Source organism: Prinia subflava, chromosome 1 (genome assembly GCF_021018805.1).
Source record: "Prinia subflava isolate CZ2003 ecotype Zambia chromosome 1, Cam_Psub_1.2, whole genome shotgun sequence".
NCBI lineage: Eukaryota > Metazoa > Chordata > Aves > Passeriformes > Cisticolidae > Prinia > Prinia subflava.
In genome coordinates, this window is record NC_086247.1 from 116264916 (window position 1) to 116282378 (window position 17463).

At 36.6% G+C, this 17463-nt stretch overlaps 1 protein-coding gene across 1 annotated transcript in view; it reads left to right on the forward strand.

Moving 5' to 3' along the window:
* The window catches only part of ZNF385D (zinc finger protein 385D), a 427490-nt gene that overhangs the window by 77951 nt on the left and 332076 nt on the right, over nucleotides 1-17463 (forward strand). Inside the window, exon 2 of the mRNA XM_063409080.1 lies at nucleotides 4583-4861. Coding sequence (XP_063265150.1) covers nucleotides 4583-4861 — 279 coding nt within the window. The remainder of the gene's footprint in view (nucleotides 1-4582; nucleotides 4862-17463) is intronic.

The following is a 17463-nucleotide window of genomic DNA, read 5'->3' on the forward strand; positions in this document are numbered from 1 at the left end:
GACATCTGTAAATGAAGAGGAATACATTTTTCTGATAACAAAACACCTGAGCTTATGCTTTAGTCTGCTTCATTGTGAGATGACTCTCCATAGGCCTTCTTGATGAAATTTAAAGTGTCTAGGAATAGATTAGAGTAGAATAGCATGAGTAAGTGAGATGCAAACATCTGCATCTTTGATGATTGCTACTTTAATTTTTCACCATTTTGAGAAGAAATATTGGAAAACTCTGAATATTGTAATTAGTGGACTTTGTCCTTAATGCCCTGTCTATCTTTTCTATCCTTCAGCTATTATAGGAATCTATTTATTGTAGCAACCTGTTGGGAAGTAGACAAGGAGATATGTTTTAAGGTGCATAGAATCATAGGATGGTTTGGGTTGGAAAGGGACCTTAAAGATCAGCTAGTTCCAACTATTCTGCCACCAGAAGGCAACCTTCCTCAAGGTGAAATGGTGCAGAGCTCAATCCAATGTGGACTTGAAGTCATCCAGGGATGGGGAGTTCACTGCTTCTCTGGGTAACCTGTTCCAGTGCCTCACCATACTTATAATGAGGAAGTTTTCCCCTAATTTCTAATCTAAACACATCCTCCTTCACCTTGAGGCCGTTTCCCCTTGTCCTATCACTACATGCCCTTGTGAAAAGTCCCTCTTCAGCTTTCTTCGGGTACTGGAAGGTTTCTCTAAGGTCACCCTGAAGCCTTCTCTTCTCCAGGCTGAACTGGGTTGTTGAACCATGGCAGGAGGTCTGCCACACTAAATACAACAGGCTTAGGACAGTGGTCTCTGGGATTCATGTACTCTGTTGGCCTCTTGAATGTACCAAACATGTTTGAGTATAATGTACACAGAGCCAAAATCACAGTGATTGATACAGTTCTATGCTGATAAGATCAGCATGTTCTGGAAACAGAACAATTAGTTGTAGTACAAATGAGTAAAACTTGCTTTCAATTTCCTTGAATAGAAAGTATGCCATTGGCTTGCAGCTAAGAAAGTAAGAATTGTTTTAGGGAAGGATGAGATTTCTAATCCCTTACTTTCAAGCACGTTTAAGAAGAGAAATCCCCAGAAAGTAGCAACGTGATCCAAGCCAGCAAACACCACAAATGGTAGTTGTGCTGGTTTTCCATATGGGACAGTTTTCTACTTCACAAAGCTGTAATGTTGTGCAAAGTTCATTTTACTGGTAAGCATCATTGAGCCAAAATTGAGTTCAGAGCCCCAGGGAAAATAAATGCAAGCATTTATCCAGAGTACTGTTTAAATTGGCATGAAATTTTGGGATCTTGGTTGCCTGGTTCACTCATTTCTAGTGCTCTGCAATCTTCATTAAGGCCTCTAAAATTGAGAAGCTATCTTTCTTTTGTGGGGAGAAATAGTTCTCTGCAAAACTGAAGGCTTTAAAAGATATGTAACTGGTACAGTTGACATGAGCTCTATAATATGATGGCAGTGAAAGAGGATTTTCATTTAAAGGCTTTCCACATATTATCAAACTAATATAACATTGATAACAATTAAAAATTACTTTTAAAGTTAAGTTTTTCTAACCATACTCCATGTAATTTTCCAATAGGATGAGCTAAGCAGTATTTTCCTCAAGAATCAAAATTGCTGCCTAAGCATTTTACTCCAGAAAATGGAAGTATGCAATGATGCATGCATGAGCTGAAGGCCTGCTCCTTTCATGAGCTAGACTGCATGTGGGTTGGTTTAAACACAGGTGGATGTTAACAAGATTTTAAGAAATTGATTTTTTTTTTCTGTTTCTTTAAAAATACTGTTTGGAGTACTAAATTGTATTTTTAAAGTATGTCAGCAAATAGTACTCAAATATCTCCCTCTTCTTCATCGCTTGCTATCTTTCTTTACTGGTACATTAAAAAATATTGAATAAGAATGACTTAGAATGTTTTAATCAGAAAGTATTTCTGTTTTCTCGAAAAGTTTTCTTCACATTTTCAATTTTTTCTTAAATGGATTATTTTGAGTACTGCCATGTAATGCTGGCTTTACAGCACAGGTTTGTAGTATATCACTTTAGTCCTTTAGCAGTGCAATTATATATTCAGGAATCACCGCGTATCTGTAAAGAAAATATTTATGGACTGTACTGTAATATCTATTTCTGCAACTTCTGTTTTCGTAGTTGTTACCTAAACTCTGGTTTTAAATTATCTCCTTCCTCTGGATTTGAGAATGACATGGACATATACAAAAATGAGTTGCAGCTCTAATGATTTCACATCTTTTCTGAGGAAAGGACATGGTAGATGTACAAATCACTTATTTCCAGGGTGGAATTTCCCTTATTGTTTTATTGTGATGTTACTGAGTGTGCATTTTGTAATTTTATTTTCTGAAATGAGATTATAATGCAAGACAGATTCTATATGCCAAAGATGAGACTTTATTGGATTAGACTGTTTGACTGGAATATTAGAAGGATGTAATAACATGCCAATACATTTTATTAGGCTGCCAGCTTATGTGTGTAAATGTTTCAAAAGGAATGAGACTTGCATACACATAGCATACAATGTTTAATTTACTAGATTATATTTGCTACAAAATTTTACATCTTGCTTGAAAAATCCCTTTTGTTATACTAATCTTATGCCTATATGGCTAGCACTATAGGTCTAGAGATATATTGTTTGTGTAATTTTAAATTCATACTGCTCTCTAGTGGGGAATGCTTTCAATGCAATAGACTATATTATATATATATATATATAAATATATTCATGTAACATATGTATATAAAATGGGATTCCTGAACTGTTACTGGCATCTAGTTCAACTCAGTAAAACCAGTTCTATTGTGATAGCATTTGAATCCTTACATTGCTTTGATTGAAGACTGCATTTACTAATTTAAAACTATTTTAGACAGATGAATCTTTGGAGTGAACAGCATCTCCAGCAAGGTCCAGAAGGGCAGAGAAGTTGGTAGATTTATGCTTCTTCTTCAGGAGAAACCTTCTCCTTCAGTTAGGAAAAATACGCTATATGTCTGCTATTGGAAAACATCAGGTTTTTCTTCTAAGCTTCTGCAGTCTCGCAATGTCTTTTGCTTTGGAATGAATTGTTTAGCCTGCTTTCTCATCTTTCTTTCAATAGCTACAATCCTAGATAAGAGTTAACTGTACACAGATGCTGAAATAAAACGGACAGATCTAGTTGTGTGAGGTTTAAATCTACAGCAAGTGCAGAGGTCCCCTCAGACTTGAGTCTGTACTTTCTTAAATGAAATGGGATTTAGTTAGCATAAAAGAACACGATGATAGATAGCAAGCAAATCTGAAAGCTGAGACTGAAACTTATTTGAATATTGATAGACTTTAGATTTGCTTCTTTAGATCAGTTTGTCCTTGTGATTTGATTTGAAGGCAGTAATTGTCTTTAAATCCTTGGGACTTCTGGCAAATAAGTTAAGCTGATGAAATTTAAGTAATTTGAAGCTATCTGAGGAAAGATTTGCAGCATTTTGTTGTAATCAGACCCAAATCTGGAGGCTTGTTTAGACTTGCTTTAGACACTGAAACTTTTCTGGATCTGGCATTAAAGACCCATTTTCTTCTGTAGCTGCAATAACCTTTTTTTGTCTGTAGGTTGATTGGTCTGTCAATTAGAGAACAAATAGTGTCATCATATTTAAGGCTGCAGTAATTTTGTCCCTCAAAGTATAGATTAAATTCTCTGTCTAGACCTTCATTTATTCACTAAGTCTGGGTGAGCAAGCATTTTAAAGATTTATATGCTATACAAAGGTCTCATTAAAATGCTAAGTTGCTATAACATTTTGCATTCCTTGAATAGTAAATTAGGTTTGCAGTGCTCAGAGCATTTCTTCACCTGTGCCATTTCTGCTCACTTTTAGTCACAGAAGCTCACGGTTACATTGGTTTCACTTGAAGTTCTGCAGATGGGATTATTTTCTCATTTCTGTACTTGTTGCTCTCTGGTATTAGCTAAATGTAAGCTAACTGTCCTTCAGTTACAATCCTGGGTGTTCAAGATAAGAAACTAATAACATGTTTGTTTGTCTTTGAACTACTCTAAATGAGAAAGTTATGAAGTTATTACACTTAAGCTTGAGAGCAATCACAGGAAGTGGGGGGAAGATGGCTGGGGTTGCTAAATATTTAATAAACTCAAGGGTGAGGTCTGTGCATTTAAGCTTATTGAACTAATATGTGGGGGTGGTAAATTCTTCTGTTAATTATGCATTCTCCCTCTTTATTTCCATATACCACAGGGCTGTTTTGTCTCACTTTCTTTTTCTCTCAGCTCCTGCAGTGTTTTTACCCTTTCTTAGATAAGTTATCACAGGAGATGCCACATCTAAGTGGCTCAGCTTTGAGGACTTGGCTGTGAAGTTGGTCAAGTTACATAGAAGAACTGAAAAACTTGAACAGAAAGCAAAATACATGAGTGGAAATACAAAGTTGAAATATGAAATGCGAAAAAATTATTTTCTACATTCCAGTGGTTTGCACTAAGCATATCACTATCTTGTCTATATTATTTTGTGTTCTCATAAATTTTTTCTCGTTTGTTTTTTCCTTTTCAGAAAATATGAAGAAGCCCTGGAGTCCCGATTTACCAGTTGATAACCAGTCCTACAATTCAGATTTCACATCTCTCCCAGACCAGGAAGGTGAGAAAGAATTAGCACCAGATGGCACTGAAGAAAAGAAGGAGAGAGAAAAGAAACACACCAATTTCACTTTGTGTAATGTCTGTAACATTCAGCTGAACTCTGCTGCTCAGGCACAAATCCACTACAACGGCAAATCCCATCAGAAGAGGCTGAAACAGCTCAGCAACGGAAATCTCAAAAGTGATAATGGTAAGCATAATAATATATAGATCTTTGCCATGTTTTGATCTGAGAATTGCAGCAATATGCACTATGTTGACATATGAATATAAGTTTTGCTTTATTCAAGCAACAAATACTTTGAAGTTAAAGGAAAAGACTTTTGGTGACTTCAGAGCGCTGGAGGTCATCCCTAGCATGAGCATCTGGCAAATCGCTAAACATATACCATCTGGGTTATTACAAGAGTTCTCATTTTATATTTTGTTTACGTAATGATGTTGATTCAGTTTCTTTCTCGTTTCGTTTGCATTTTGATGGTTTTCATCATAATCAGTGATGTTTCATATTTCACAGTCTACTAGAAAGGTTATCCTTGTTAGGGATGTGCTTGCTTCTAATGAATGCAAGGTGGTTGTGAAATAAATTGGAACAAGTACATTGCACAGAAATACATTCCCAAATTCCTTTCACTTTAGTTTGCTTTTTCCAGGTTCAACCCACAGCTAGCATAAGTTTATTTAAAGATCATGGCTGAAGTGAAACAGAGATGGAACAAAACTTACTTTGACTCTAATTGATTTCATTGACAGCTGTGGGCTAAGTATTTTGTTGTAGGTGACATACTCTTCAATCATCGGAGTGAACTGTGATCCCCAAAGAAAAATAAATTTGTGACTTTTTATATTAAGGCAGATTAGATGATAGAGGCAAATGATGGTCTCTGACAAGAAAAAAACAAATCACCATGTTGCAGTTTTCTCAATTTAATAACAGGTAGTACTCAACTTTGCTGTACTATGTAGAGTTGCACTGCATTTTCCTATCTGCTTCTGTGTACCATGTCAGAGAAATAATTGTCTTAATATGTTGTACTTAGGACTTTCAGACTTTCTTATTCCATATCACACATTGCCTACTATTTTGTACCTCAAGTTGCTTCCTGCTCCATCTGTAGAAGGATGTGCTAAACAAAAATCCTTAGACAGAACTTGATATTATTATTTTAATAGTCTCTGCCTTGTTCCCACTTTAAGAGTGGGGAATAACATTGGTGTTTTGCCTAAGTGTGTTGGATGTGAGTGCTTTTCTGTGTATGAGGTGTTGCTCATTTCTGTAAAACACAGCAATAAAACAACACCTCCATAATATTCAACAATTAACTTCAAGTGGCAGGTGGGACTGCAGCATTTGACAGTGCTCAGAGTTCAGGCTGAGAAAAACATGCTACTTACATTAGTAGGAAATAACATAAAGAAAGATTGATTTCCTAATTGATTAAAGGTGCAATATGGTTATCCGCAAATGCGTTATCTATAAAACCAAATAAACACAGTCTAATTTGTTGCTATCTTTGGTTACGGAGAAATTGTTACCATTATTATTAGCACAATAATTTTTCTAATGATAGATTTTTTTCTGCAGTTCATTTTTCCACTGTAATCCATGATAATGAAAGAATTAGTAATTAAGCAATGCTGAAATTAGTGTCAAATAGCTTCAATCATGATTCAACATTTATATTCCGGAGAGACTAAAACTAGCAGTTTTCTTATTTCGTAATATTTCTTATTTCCTCTTATTCCTTCCTATTTCTTATTTCTTTCTTAAAAGTATCCTCTGTTATGTGTAGCTGCAATCATTTGTAGTCAGAAAACAGCTGATTGACTATCTATCTCTGTTTCAAAGTGCAATTATTTTAGAGGTTTATGGGAAACTTAAGGATTTTCAAATCTGGCAGATCTTTGAATATCGTGAAAAGTAGTGCTCCACTGTGAAAATAATGTAGGGTAGAGTATAAGGAAGGGGTTTTTCACATGTCACCAAGTTCAGTTCACTTCAACTGGGTCTTAAAAATTAGAGACCAGTTTAAAATATTTCTTGGTAGAAGTTAGAACTAAATTACAATTTAGAACTAAATTACTGAGTATTTGAGTAACAGTCCTCCCTGCACTTTGAATAGAGATGCTGTCTTAGATGCCTTTTCTAAGACTAGTAGAAATCAGAACATGAGAGTCCTTTTACTGTAATAGGTTTTGTCATAATTTGTATATTTGAAATATGGGCAATGTTTTTCTGACAAATGATTGTTTTGTTGATGAGACCCCAGCAAGCTCAAGTGACATATGGCCATGACTAAACAAATTATGACTTGACCATTGCAGTTTATCATGTACATGCAAATGATGCTTTTTGAAGGTCATTGATGCAACTGTTACACATGCACACTGTTTTCTCAATGTATGTTAGAAGGATACTTTATTGAAGAGCATGATATTTCTTGTGTGGAAGTCTGATTGTCAGACTGTCATGACAGCTGTCATGCTTAATGTCCACATTAGTGACATAATAATTCTAGAGACTAAATTCCGCTGTAAATTAAAAGTATGTAAATGTTCTGTTTCATGCATTATCCTCTAAGGTTTTGTCATTATAGTTACTCATTATGTCTCAACATCTGAGTGAATTATCTGTACTATGCACAGGGAAACTTAATTTCCAAATACAGTGTTTCACGAACTGTACCCTGTTGTGTATGACTTTGCAATGCTTGATGCTCATTTGGAACTAACATACATGGAAAAGTTGGGAAAAATATTGGAGTTGTGATTTCTCGTTTTGTTTCATCTCCAGATTAGTCACAGGAAGCAAGATAGGTTTGTGTGTTCTGTATCATGAGGGGATAATAGAAAGGGAGGATTGATTAATATGAAACAAAAGCCCATGCCTTGTTCCAAAATAATTTGCAATGGACTGCTGAACAGAGGTAGGGTTCAGCTGTATTAGCATTTGACTGTGTAATTAGGGTTGTCATGCTACAGTCATCAATTTCCAGCTGTGTGAAGTAGCTTTTGTCTGTTGGATGTGAATAACAGAACAGTTATTATGCTTGAATATCTCTGCTGAATTTCATAAGGTAAGTTGCTTATGCACAAAGCCTGTTGCCATCTGCAAATCTGTAATCAGTAAGTAAGGAGCATTTGTGGGGTTAAAAACAGTGTTTCTTTGCTGCTCTGTTGGTGTCTGGACTATATTTGAATAAGGAGATACTCTGAAAAGGTTTGTTACTTGCTTGTGTGTCTGTTTGGCAGCTTTAGTGTACAACACCTGCGTGGTTCCTTCCTGGGCAGAGCAACCTCAGAGCAGCACACTGTGGAGCCACAAAAGAGATGTGAACCCAGTGTTTCTTGTGTCATTACTTGGTACATGGTTTGTGATGACTTAACAGGACATAGTGAGACATCAGCACTTCTGTTGCTGAACTGTATGTACTTGGGAGCAACACAGTTTTCTCTGTACCTTCCTCTGAATGATTGCCTCTTATGTCTCTTATAAAGGCTTCTCACACTTTCCTCATTACACCTTAGAAAATAGTCTTCTTACTGGTGAATTTTTGCCTTTCTGCTCTCATGCATGCAGTGGAAAGGTGACAAGAAGGCTAGTGGAGATTTTGAGTATGTTTTGGGATTAAAAGAGGGCAAGAATCAGTTCCTATCTGGTCTCCTGACATTGTGTACTGCTTCTCATAAAACCCTCCTGGACACTGTGGGAAGAGCTGACCTCTTGTGGGAAATTGTTCATTCTGTCCAGCAGGAGCAAAACTTGCATTCCTACTGGCAGAATGGAAAAATAACTGTGGATGAAAGTGTATAGGCACACCAGTGAGAAAGCTGATGTTTCTAAAACTTCATGTAAACCAGAATTTCTTCTGTACATTCTTTTGTGTAGATTGCTGAATCATCGTGAGTGAATTAGGCATGGTTAGGACAAAACCTAAAACTGCTTTCCTCTGCAGTACTTTCTACAATACATTAAAGAACAAGAGGGAAAATAATGAAGGAGGTGAGCAATGTCACAAAATTAATAGAATTCCTTACCCTTTAAAAACTGATTTCTGAACCATTATTCTTTTGAAACATAGGAGGCAGTGAGGCATTTGGTGGTAGTTTATTTAGCTAGCTCTCTAAATTCATAATCCAGACTAAAGACTATCCAATTTAGTATGTTTTATTTACTATCTTTTAAAGTCAACCTGACTACAAGTTTTTTTTCACTTAAGTTTTCATTAAAGTAAAATTTTATTGTAGTGCCAACAAGGACATTGAGTACATGGAAAAAAAGGAGCAAAAAGTATCAGAATTGAGTATAAATTTTTTTCTCTTGCTAATTTCAAAAAACAAATCCCTTAATTCAACACTTAATGTTATTTTAAAATGAATAACAATTTGATTGTTATGGTAATGAGTATTATGAAATATGCACTCAAAAGGAATATTTATTTCCCACATTTTATTCTTTTTCAACCTCATTCGGTAGTTAAATATTTCCTACAACAATTCTTGAGATGGCAGTTTCTTTAAATCTATGCAATAAATTTTTTGCACACTGGTCAGAGAAAATGTTTAATCTTTTACATTTCTTTTGCATCTAAATCCTTAATTTTTACTAATCTGCAGGTAAGAAATCCAGGTGATATATCCAAACTGCTAGCAGAGTTTCTGTCCTTGCACTTTTGTGTTGCTGTTTATTTTCTATCTCTGTGCTGCTGTTGCATTTAACACCTCTGCTGTCATGTTCTGTGATCATGAAAACTGATGGCTTTGGGGTAGACACATTCTTACTTTTAGGTGGTAAACCACCAAGTTAGGGCTTTCAGGGAAGTGGTGTCATCTGCTATTTCATTGTTAGCTCTCCTTTCAGAAGAATAGGATTGGATGGGAGAAAAGAGGAAGTCTTCAGGCAAAGTATATTTTCTTCAGAACAGGTGATTTTCCATTAATTTTGTGGCAGTTAAGAATTGTCAGATGTCATGGGTTGGCACCGGCCAGATGTTAATGCACTCATGAATATATGTTTTTCCTTAACAACTACTGTGGGATGTGATCAGGAACAGAGCAGAGCAGGCTTAAATCTTGAAAAAAAAAAAAAAAAAACCACCAAAACTTTATTACATTACATAAGAACAGAGACAAAAAATCTCTTAAACACACACAGAGACAGAAATAAAAACTTCTCAGAACATCTCTTCTTCCAGTTTCTACCCCCCACACATTACTCTTCACAGACCAAACCTTTGGGTTTTAGATCAAACAATCACCACTCAAAAAAACCCCCAATCTTCAATTCAGCAAGGGAGAGAGGAGTCTCTCTCGCACCACAGACTGTTCCTCAGAAAACACGGGTCCACCCCTTATGTGTTTCTGTGTCACCCGTGGCACCGCCCGGAGAAGTCTGCCAGGGTGACACTCTCTTTTTCCTATGTCCAGCGCTCTCACCGCTGTCCATAGTCTGAAAGCTGCATACAGGGCTCTTTTAAGGATACTTGCGTGCCGAGCTCTCCCCTTTTTACCCACGGGCCGGAGTTCCAGTAGCAGGTCTGCCCTGAGGGCAGAGGGCGCCACCTCACCCTCCCCCTCTCTTCTCTGCTCGCTCCACTCTTCAAGTGCCAGTCACTGTAGCAAAAGCAGGGGCAGCTGTATCCACCCAAAATGTAGTTTATGTTCAAAAGAGACTTAAGTTCAGTCCATGGCTGACATTATGCAAGAAAAGTCCAGCTCAGAAAGCTACTCCTCTTATTCTTTGCCCATCGAGTTCCTTCCAATCATGCTTTATCATCTCGGTCCTAGGCCGCTTCCCTCTCTCCTCTGAAACCACCAGTCATGAGAATCAATGTCTAAGAAAAGTTTCTTTCTGCCACACAAGGGTTAACAGTTTTTATCTCCCAGCAGGGTGCAGGCTCAGGCACTCCCAGGCTCGGCAACCCCCACGTGGCTGGGCACCTTCTCCCGGAGTTTGGAGGGGAGAAGGGGGGGGTGAGCACACACAGAAGGCACTTCCACAGTTTTCCACCCCTCCATCCTGGACGGGGCAGCTCAGTTCCAGTCCTGTCCCTTCTCTTCTCCCCCCGGGGGCTCCGGCTTACCTGAGCCTGACCACGTGTTTCCCCTCCCCCACCCAGCCTCGTGGCTGGGCAGGGGAAGGAGGCCTGAGACGTCTGTCCGCTTAAACCGGAATCTAAAAAAAGAGACTGAACCCCCTTGGAGTCGTGCTTTTAACTCTTTGTGTCCTCAGAGGCATGTCCAAACCTCTGAGTGACCAATTCAATTCAGGTGCCAGCAGAAAAGCTGATCACTGATTGGCCTGCCAACATCCCCCTGGAAAAATTCACCTCCCCCCGCAACTACAACATCAGATCAGCTTGAGATGTCCTTGGAAGTCACATATCTAGCAAATATTTTTTTTTAGTGTCCTATTCTGATGCAGAGCTTCATGGCCAGTTAACAGTAAATCCAGTATATATTTTCCTCTGGTTTTAAGTTTCTAGTTTGTGGATCATAGATGCCAATATCTTTTAAAGCATCACAACAGGTTCCTTCTGGCTATTTGTAGTATCTCCCAAATGTCAAAGCTGGAGATTTCTAAACAAGTAGGACTGGCTAAGGGCAGTGTGTTGTCACTTCCATTGCTTCCAAATGTAAATCTTCCTCCTTATTTCAAAGCACTTGTCTGTTTTAATCATATTCCTATTTCAGTAAGCGAACAATTACAAATTTCTGCTTTCAAGAGCACTTTAGCAAGCAAGCCAGGCTTTAAAATCCCCACTTGTATTTGCAGAACCTTTTTTATTTTATTCAGAAAGATGATAACACCGTATAGGTGATATTACTTATATGTCATAGTTCACCACAAAGTTTTATGTTTTTTTTGAGGTATAATTCTGGTCTCAGCTAGCAAATTCCTTTCCTTTTGACTGTCTTAAGTGATAAATGAACAAAACATATTCATTCATAAAAGCTGCTGTAGCAGCTTATTGTCAATCAAACTGTTTAAGGTGTATGGAGAATCTCAGCCGTAAAGAACATCTGCCCAAGGTCTAAACGAGCCTCTAACTGCAGATTCAAAAAGTTACAAAGAATTCAGTTTTCTACCTGAATGCAAGACTGCATGGATTCTCTTTTAATACTCCCAGCTGTATACAGTGCCCTCCTTTTTACCATCTTGAATCTTGATGCATTGTAAATTGCCTTCATCCAAAGGATGTGGATGTTTGACCAAGAGAAGTTCAACAGTGGCAGCTGAAACAAGCTTAGTAGTGGGTCCTTCTTAGCTGCCTTTTAGCACACCTGGAGAGGGTTTTTGAGAGCTGTGTGAAGACACGGAAGATGGGGTTCTTAGAGGTGTCCTCAACAGCACACAAGAGCTGCTATTGTGTGCAGATTACAAGGTGAAAATCTTCATCCACCATGTGCCTGCTTGCTACATTTAATCTTCCATACTCATGGGTCTTACTTTGCATATTCCAAACATTGTTCTGTCACATTTTATTTGTCCTCTTTAAGCGTTTGTAACCTCATGTTTTCAGGCCTTTATGTTGCTCCTAAATGTGCAACTCTTAATTCCATATTGAAAAATAACTGCCCTTCATGTCCTTATAATTGTGTTTAAAATACACTTGAAAAAAATGGGACATCTTTCTCTTTCAACTTCTACTTACAATCAACATAGCCTCTTTCTAATTACTCTTTTTTTTTGAGGCTAGGACCTGCCATACAATGTATTTATCTGAAGTAGGTTTTCTCTCCACCAATACTGTTTTAGGCAAGTGATATCTTTATGTTTTAACTGTAGCAGGAATTTTGATAATTGGTGCTCAATTGACTGGATGAAGTTCAGTTACTCTGAGAGCAGTGTATGTCCAACTGTGTTGTTTCTGAGCTGTGTGAGGTGTTGGTCTGCCATTCTTTGCTTCTCCCTGAGTGTGGCACTATTCTCATTCCTGAGAAGGCTGGCATTTGATCTTGTACGTACAGATAACAAACTGTTGAAACTTGTTTTGCAGGCTCTCTATTTAGTTCTGCTTATATCACTAGGTCCAATATAGATTCTGATGACCGTGGCTTCCATCCAGACCTTCTCACTAACTTGTCTTCTTTTAATATGATGGGGTTTTTTTTCCCTGCACTGGCATCTGGTAGGCAACAGATCATCTATGCATCATGACAACGTACTAAGTTTATCAACATTTCCCGGTATTAATTTCCTAAGAGCTAGCATTTCCCATTATCAGTTGTCTTGTTACTTCAACTATAGGTCTGTACTCTTCAGTGAAGCTACAGAATGATAATTTTGTTTGCCTCATGTAGCATTGCTTTATTTAATTTTTTAGGATATCACAGAATTCATGCAGAATTTTTGACCTATGTCTGAGTAGAAGAAAAAAATAGCAAATATCAAATGTGAGACAAATTTGACTACTGCTGACTTTTACTTATTCAAGACTTTTTTTCCCTCTCATTCAAAATTCTCTGTCTTCCTGATAGTTGTGTCACTGAAATCTTTAGTTCATGTCTTATCCTCTGACATATTTCTCAGTAGGAGAAATAGATCTCAAGTTGAGAGATTTAAGACCAGTGCCAGTGAAATTAACTCCAAAACCTGTCTTTTTCAGAGGAGGCAAGTTCCTTGCTCTATTCAGGAAATTAATTAATGATAGTTATGGTGGCTTAGTACAAATAATTGAGGAAGCACTAATTCTCATCTGCAGTTCTGCTATGTGGGAGCCAGTGAATCTGTATGATGCCTTTCCTTTGTTTCTCACATTAATGCTTATAAGTTAGCCTGGCTGGAGTCCCCACGCAGGCAGCGTTATAGGTATGGTACATAATCAAGATTTCCCCCCAGTTTTTCCATAAATACGAAATTAGACAGCTGGGAAGATACACTAATGGTAAGCGAGGCAGCTCACTTAATGCTTGGTAATACTTTGTTTAGTATCACTCTTTACTAATGCTTTGTTCTTTAACAAAAATTCATGTCTTTGAAATACTCCTCTAGAAACTTTGTCAGGATAGTATATTTTTAAATGCAAGCCCTCCCTGGTGGGCATGATGTATAATTTATTATACACAATATAACAACATTTTGATTATAAAAGCGATATTGAATGTTTCTTTTTTATAGGCTTTAGCAGCATAATGCCTATTAGATTAGACATTAGATTAGAACCAAAATCCAGACAGAGTCTGTCTCTGTGCTGAATTCTAAAATGTTGTAGAAGAAAAAAGAAAGTTAATGAAGAATAAGTTTGTGATCATATATTTTGTGATCTTTAAGCAATTTCATTCCTAGTGAAGTACAGTGAAAGGAAAACTGGAAATGTAAAAATTATTCATTTCAATATTTTGATTCCAGTTGGTTAGTAATTTTGTTAAAATCTATTCAGAAATGGAATTTTCTTCTGTTGAACCTGTCCCATTTGGGAACACTTAACAACTCATCTGTCCCTTTTTGGCCAAGAGAACTCCATTACTGCCTTTGATTAATTCTCATTCCATCCCAAAAGAAGTAACAATATTGTTTAAAAGTGAGTAAGAATGTCCTTCTTCCATTTTCATTCCTATTCTCAAGATCAACAGACATTTGAACCTTGACAAGTTGCATTGTGAATGGATGATTTTTCCACTTGGCAAACACAATAGAATTTTGTTTTTTTCTTGGTCCATGGTCTTAACTATTCTGATAATGTCCTGGGTTTTTTTGTAGAATATTGTTTTGATTTTCACCTTATTTTTAAATTATTATTATTATGGTGTGCTTTTTCTAAAAAAAAAGGTAAAGTTATTTATTTTATTTTTTAATTTGGTCATCAAACTGAAGAAAATGAATGATTGCATAGTTCTGACTCTACTTAGCTCTTTTTTCCCCACAGCAGCTTTGTGAAAAAAAAAAAAAGACTTTGGTTGTCCTTGTGGGCAAAAAGTTGAATGTGATTCATGAACTACACACTGGGACAGTGTTGTGCCCAGTTTTGGGCCGCCAGTGCAAGAGAGACATCATTGTAAGGGAGTGCCTGTGGAAGAGCATCACCACAATGGTCAGGTTACCTGAGCATGTGACTCACAAAGACAGCACCTTGGCAAGGCTGGTTTTAGTTACTGTGAGGAAAAGAAGGGCTCCTGGGGGATCCTTTTAGAGTCTTCAGCTTCCTTGAGGGCTTTTTAGGTAGAAGATGGATGTATATGAAAGGGCAAGAGGGGAGCATCACAAATTGCAGCAAGGAAAGTTCTGGTTAAGTCTATGGATACAAACATTCAGAACTTCAGTGGAAAAGTGGGTAAACACTGGAATAAGTTGACCAGAGAGAATGTGGAAATTATTCTCTGGATATTTTAAGAACTCAACCTGATCTAACCTTGAAATTATTTCTGCTTTGGGTAAGAGGTTAAGTAAATTCCAGAGATACCTTTCCATCTGAATTTTTCTAAGGTTCTGTAGAAAATACTGGGAAGAGTTCAGTTTTAAAGGTTCAGAGGCCTATTGCATGATTTACATCAGGCAGGACCAAGATATATATAGCCAAAGACTTAGATTTTTCTTCATAGCTGTGTGTTTAAAAAGGAAAAAATAACCAAGAAAATTCCACTCAGAATGTCAGGGTGCTGATGGTATTTGGCAGAAGCAAAACAAATACAGTAAATTCTGTATTCTTTGGAGGGCTCTGAGATGTAAAATGAGCTATCAAAGCCTTTTTTACTACCTTTATTTTTCATCAAATTTCCTGTAGCATATACTAAGAACTGCTGTTGATCCATGTTACAGTCTGTCTCATTAGAGATTATAAAAATAAAATTCTTGTTCTCTAAAAGAGATAATCTAGGAACAAAGCTACTAGCATACATAGATCTTGTTTTTAGACCTTTATTTCTCTCATTAGTGGTGACAGACAGAAGAATAGATGCTGCAGGATGCAGTAGGAGAACATCAGATACCATCTTGTTCAATGATGTTTTCAGATAGATGTGCTCTTCATAGCAGGCCAATACTAAGAACCTTTCAAGCTTTCTTTTTCTTAAAATAAATTAGCTTTTAACCTCAACGATTGAAGATTTCAAGAGTAGACTCTGTCGTATAAACACTGGAGTGATCAAACAGCTCCCTAGAAAAAATATCCAGTAATTGATATTGAAATTGTTGGGGTTTTTTTGGTTTTATGTGGCATTTTATTTTCTGACCAGTCATATCTCATCATGAAATAAAATTATTCTTAATTGAAAACTAATTTTTGTATGTTAAGGGAAACATGGTTTTCTTTTTACAAAACAGTAGAGGAGTATTCCTAGTATTCCTAGTGTTTTAAAGTCTTGAAATATTTAAGAAAAAAGCACTGCCACAGCAATTCACTGTATTGTATTGATTTTATCACTGACTCTTTTGATGACAGCGACCTTTGTCAAAACCAGATGAAATATACTTGAGAAAGCCTAAGAAAAGGTCTTGGAACTGTCAGGCTTTAAGAAATATATATTATTCAGAATAGCAGTGTTGTCATTTAAAGACCTCTTACTGTGAAATAACAGTACTTTACTTTCAAGAACAGTGGCAAGCCTCTCTGGTCTTAGGAGCACCCCAAATTAAAAGATTGTGGAACCAAATAATGTTACAGCTAAAGAAAGAGTAACTAAATTAGCTTATAGCTGTCACAGAAGTTTCAGTACTATGTGAGAAACATTTTAGTTTTACCAACTCTTTAATTTCTTTGCAAGCCAGAATAGTTTATTTCAACAGATTGACTCTTAATTTTATCTCTGTGGGGCTGTATGTATGTTATAAATTTCTTTTTCCCTTGGTACAGGCCAGATTTTGTAGTGTATGTTAGTTTAATCTGTTATATGCCTGAAAATTTTGTTATAAGGGAAATAATCTTTTTATTTTTTTTCCTTTGGTATTGCATACCACCCATCCTACAAAACCACATTAATGAGAGCACTAGAGGGTCTGGCTAATTTTGAATATGTGTGCTTCTGAGTACAGCGATTATATATTCATAAACACACATGTACACCCACAAAGCCCACTTTATTCTTAGTCTGCATTGGAATTTGTTAGCTCTTGGCTACCTTGGCAGATCCAGTCCTGTGCTTTATAGGGAGTGTATTTGTGCACAGTCTGCTGATTAGCCAGCCCAGAGTCCTTTATGGTGGTAGTCAGTAGCTAGTTTTTTAATCTTTGAAAAATGTAGTCACTAGTGGATTTTTTTGTTTGGTTGTTTTGTGGTTTGTTTGTTTTTCTTAATTATTGATTGTTTTTATTTTTTTTTCTGAAGTAAGTTTGCAGTAGTTTATTCTTTAAAGGAATTTTCCAAGTAGTGTTTGTTTATTTTGTCAAATCAGAAATCATATTCGTGATGATTTCAAGTGAACCTCAGCAGGAATAGATTTTTTTCATATGATCCAGAAAGATGAGTTATGTTTCTTCTAAGTTAGTTTTTTTATTATTTTTATTCACATGTAAATTTTATAGTCCAGAAAACCTGCTCTTTCATGGTGCGATGTAAGGTTTTTCCTTTCTTAAATGTTTACATTCTTCTATTTGGTAAAGTCAAGAAAGCTCCTCACACATTGGTATTCATATTATGATACAGCTGATATAAATCAACACTTAGCAAGAATAGGCATTATTACTTCTGACAGATCTCTAGAATTATGTTAGTTGTTGATAGGGGTAATGAAACATCATATCTATATGCAAGGGTTTTTTTTCCTCATGGAATGTGGTGTGGTGCAGTTACTATGCTATTAAGATATCCCTGATATATTGTAGTAAAAAGTTGTATTCCTTTCTGTAGTCATTGA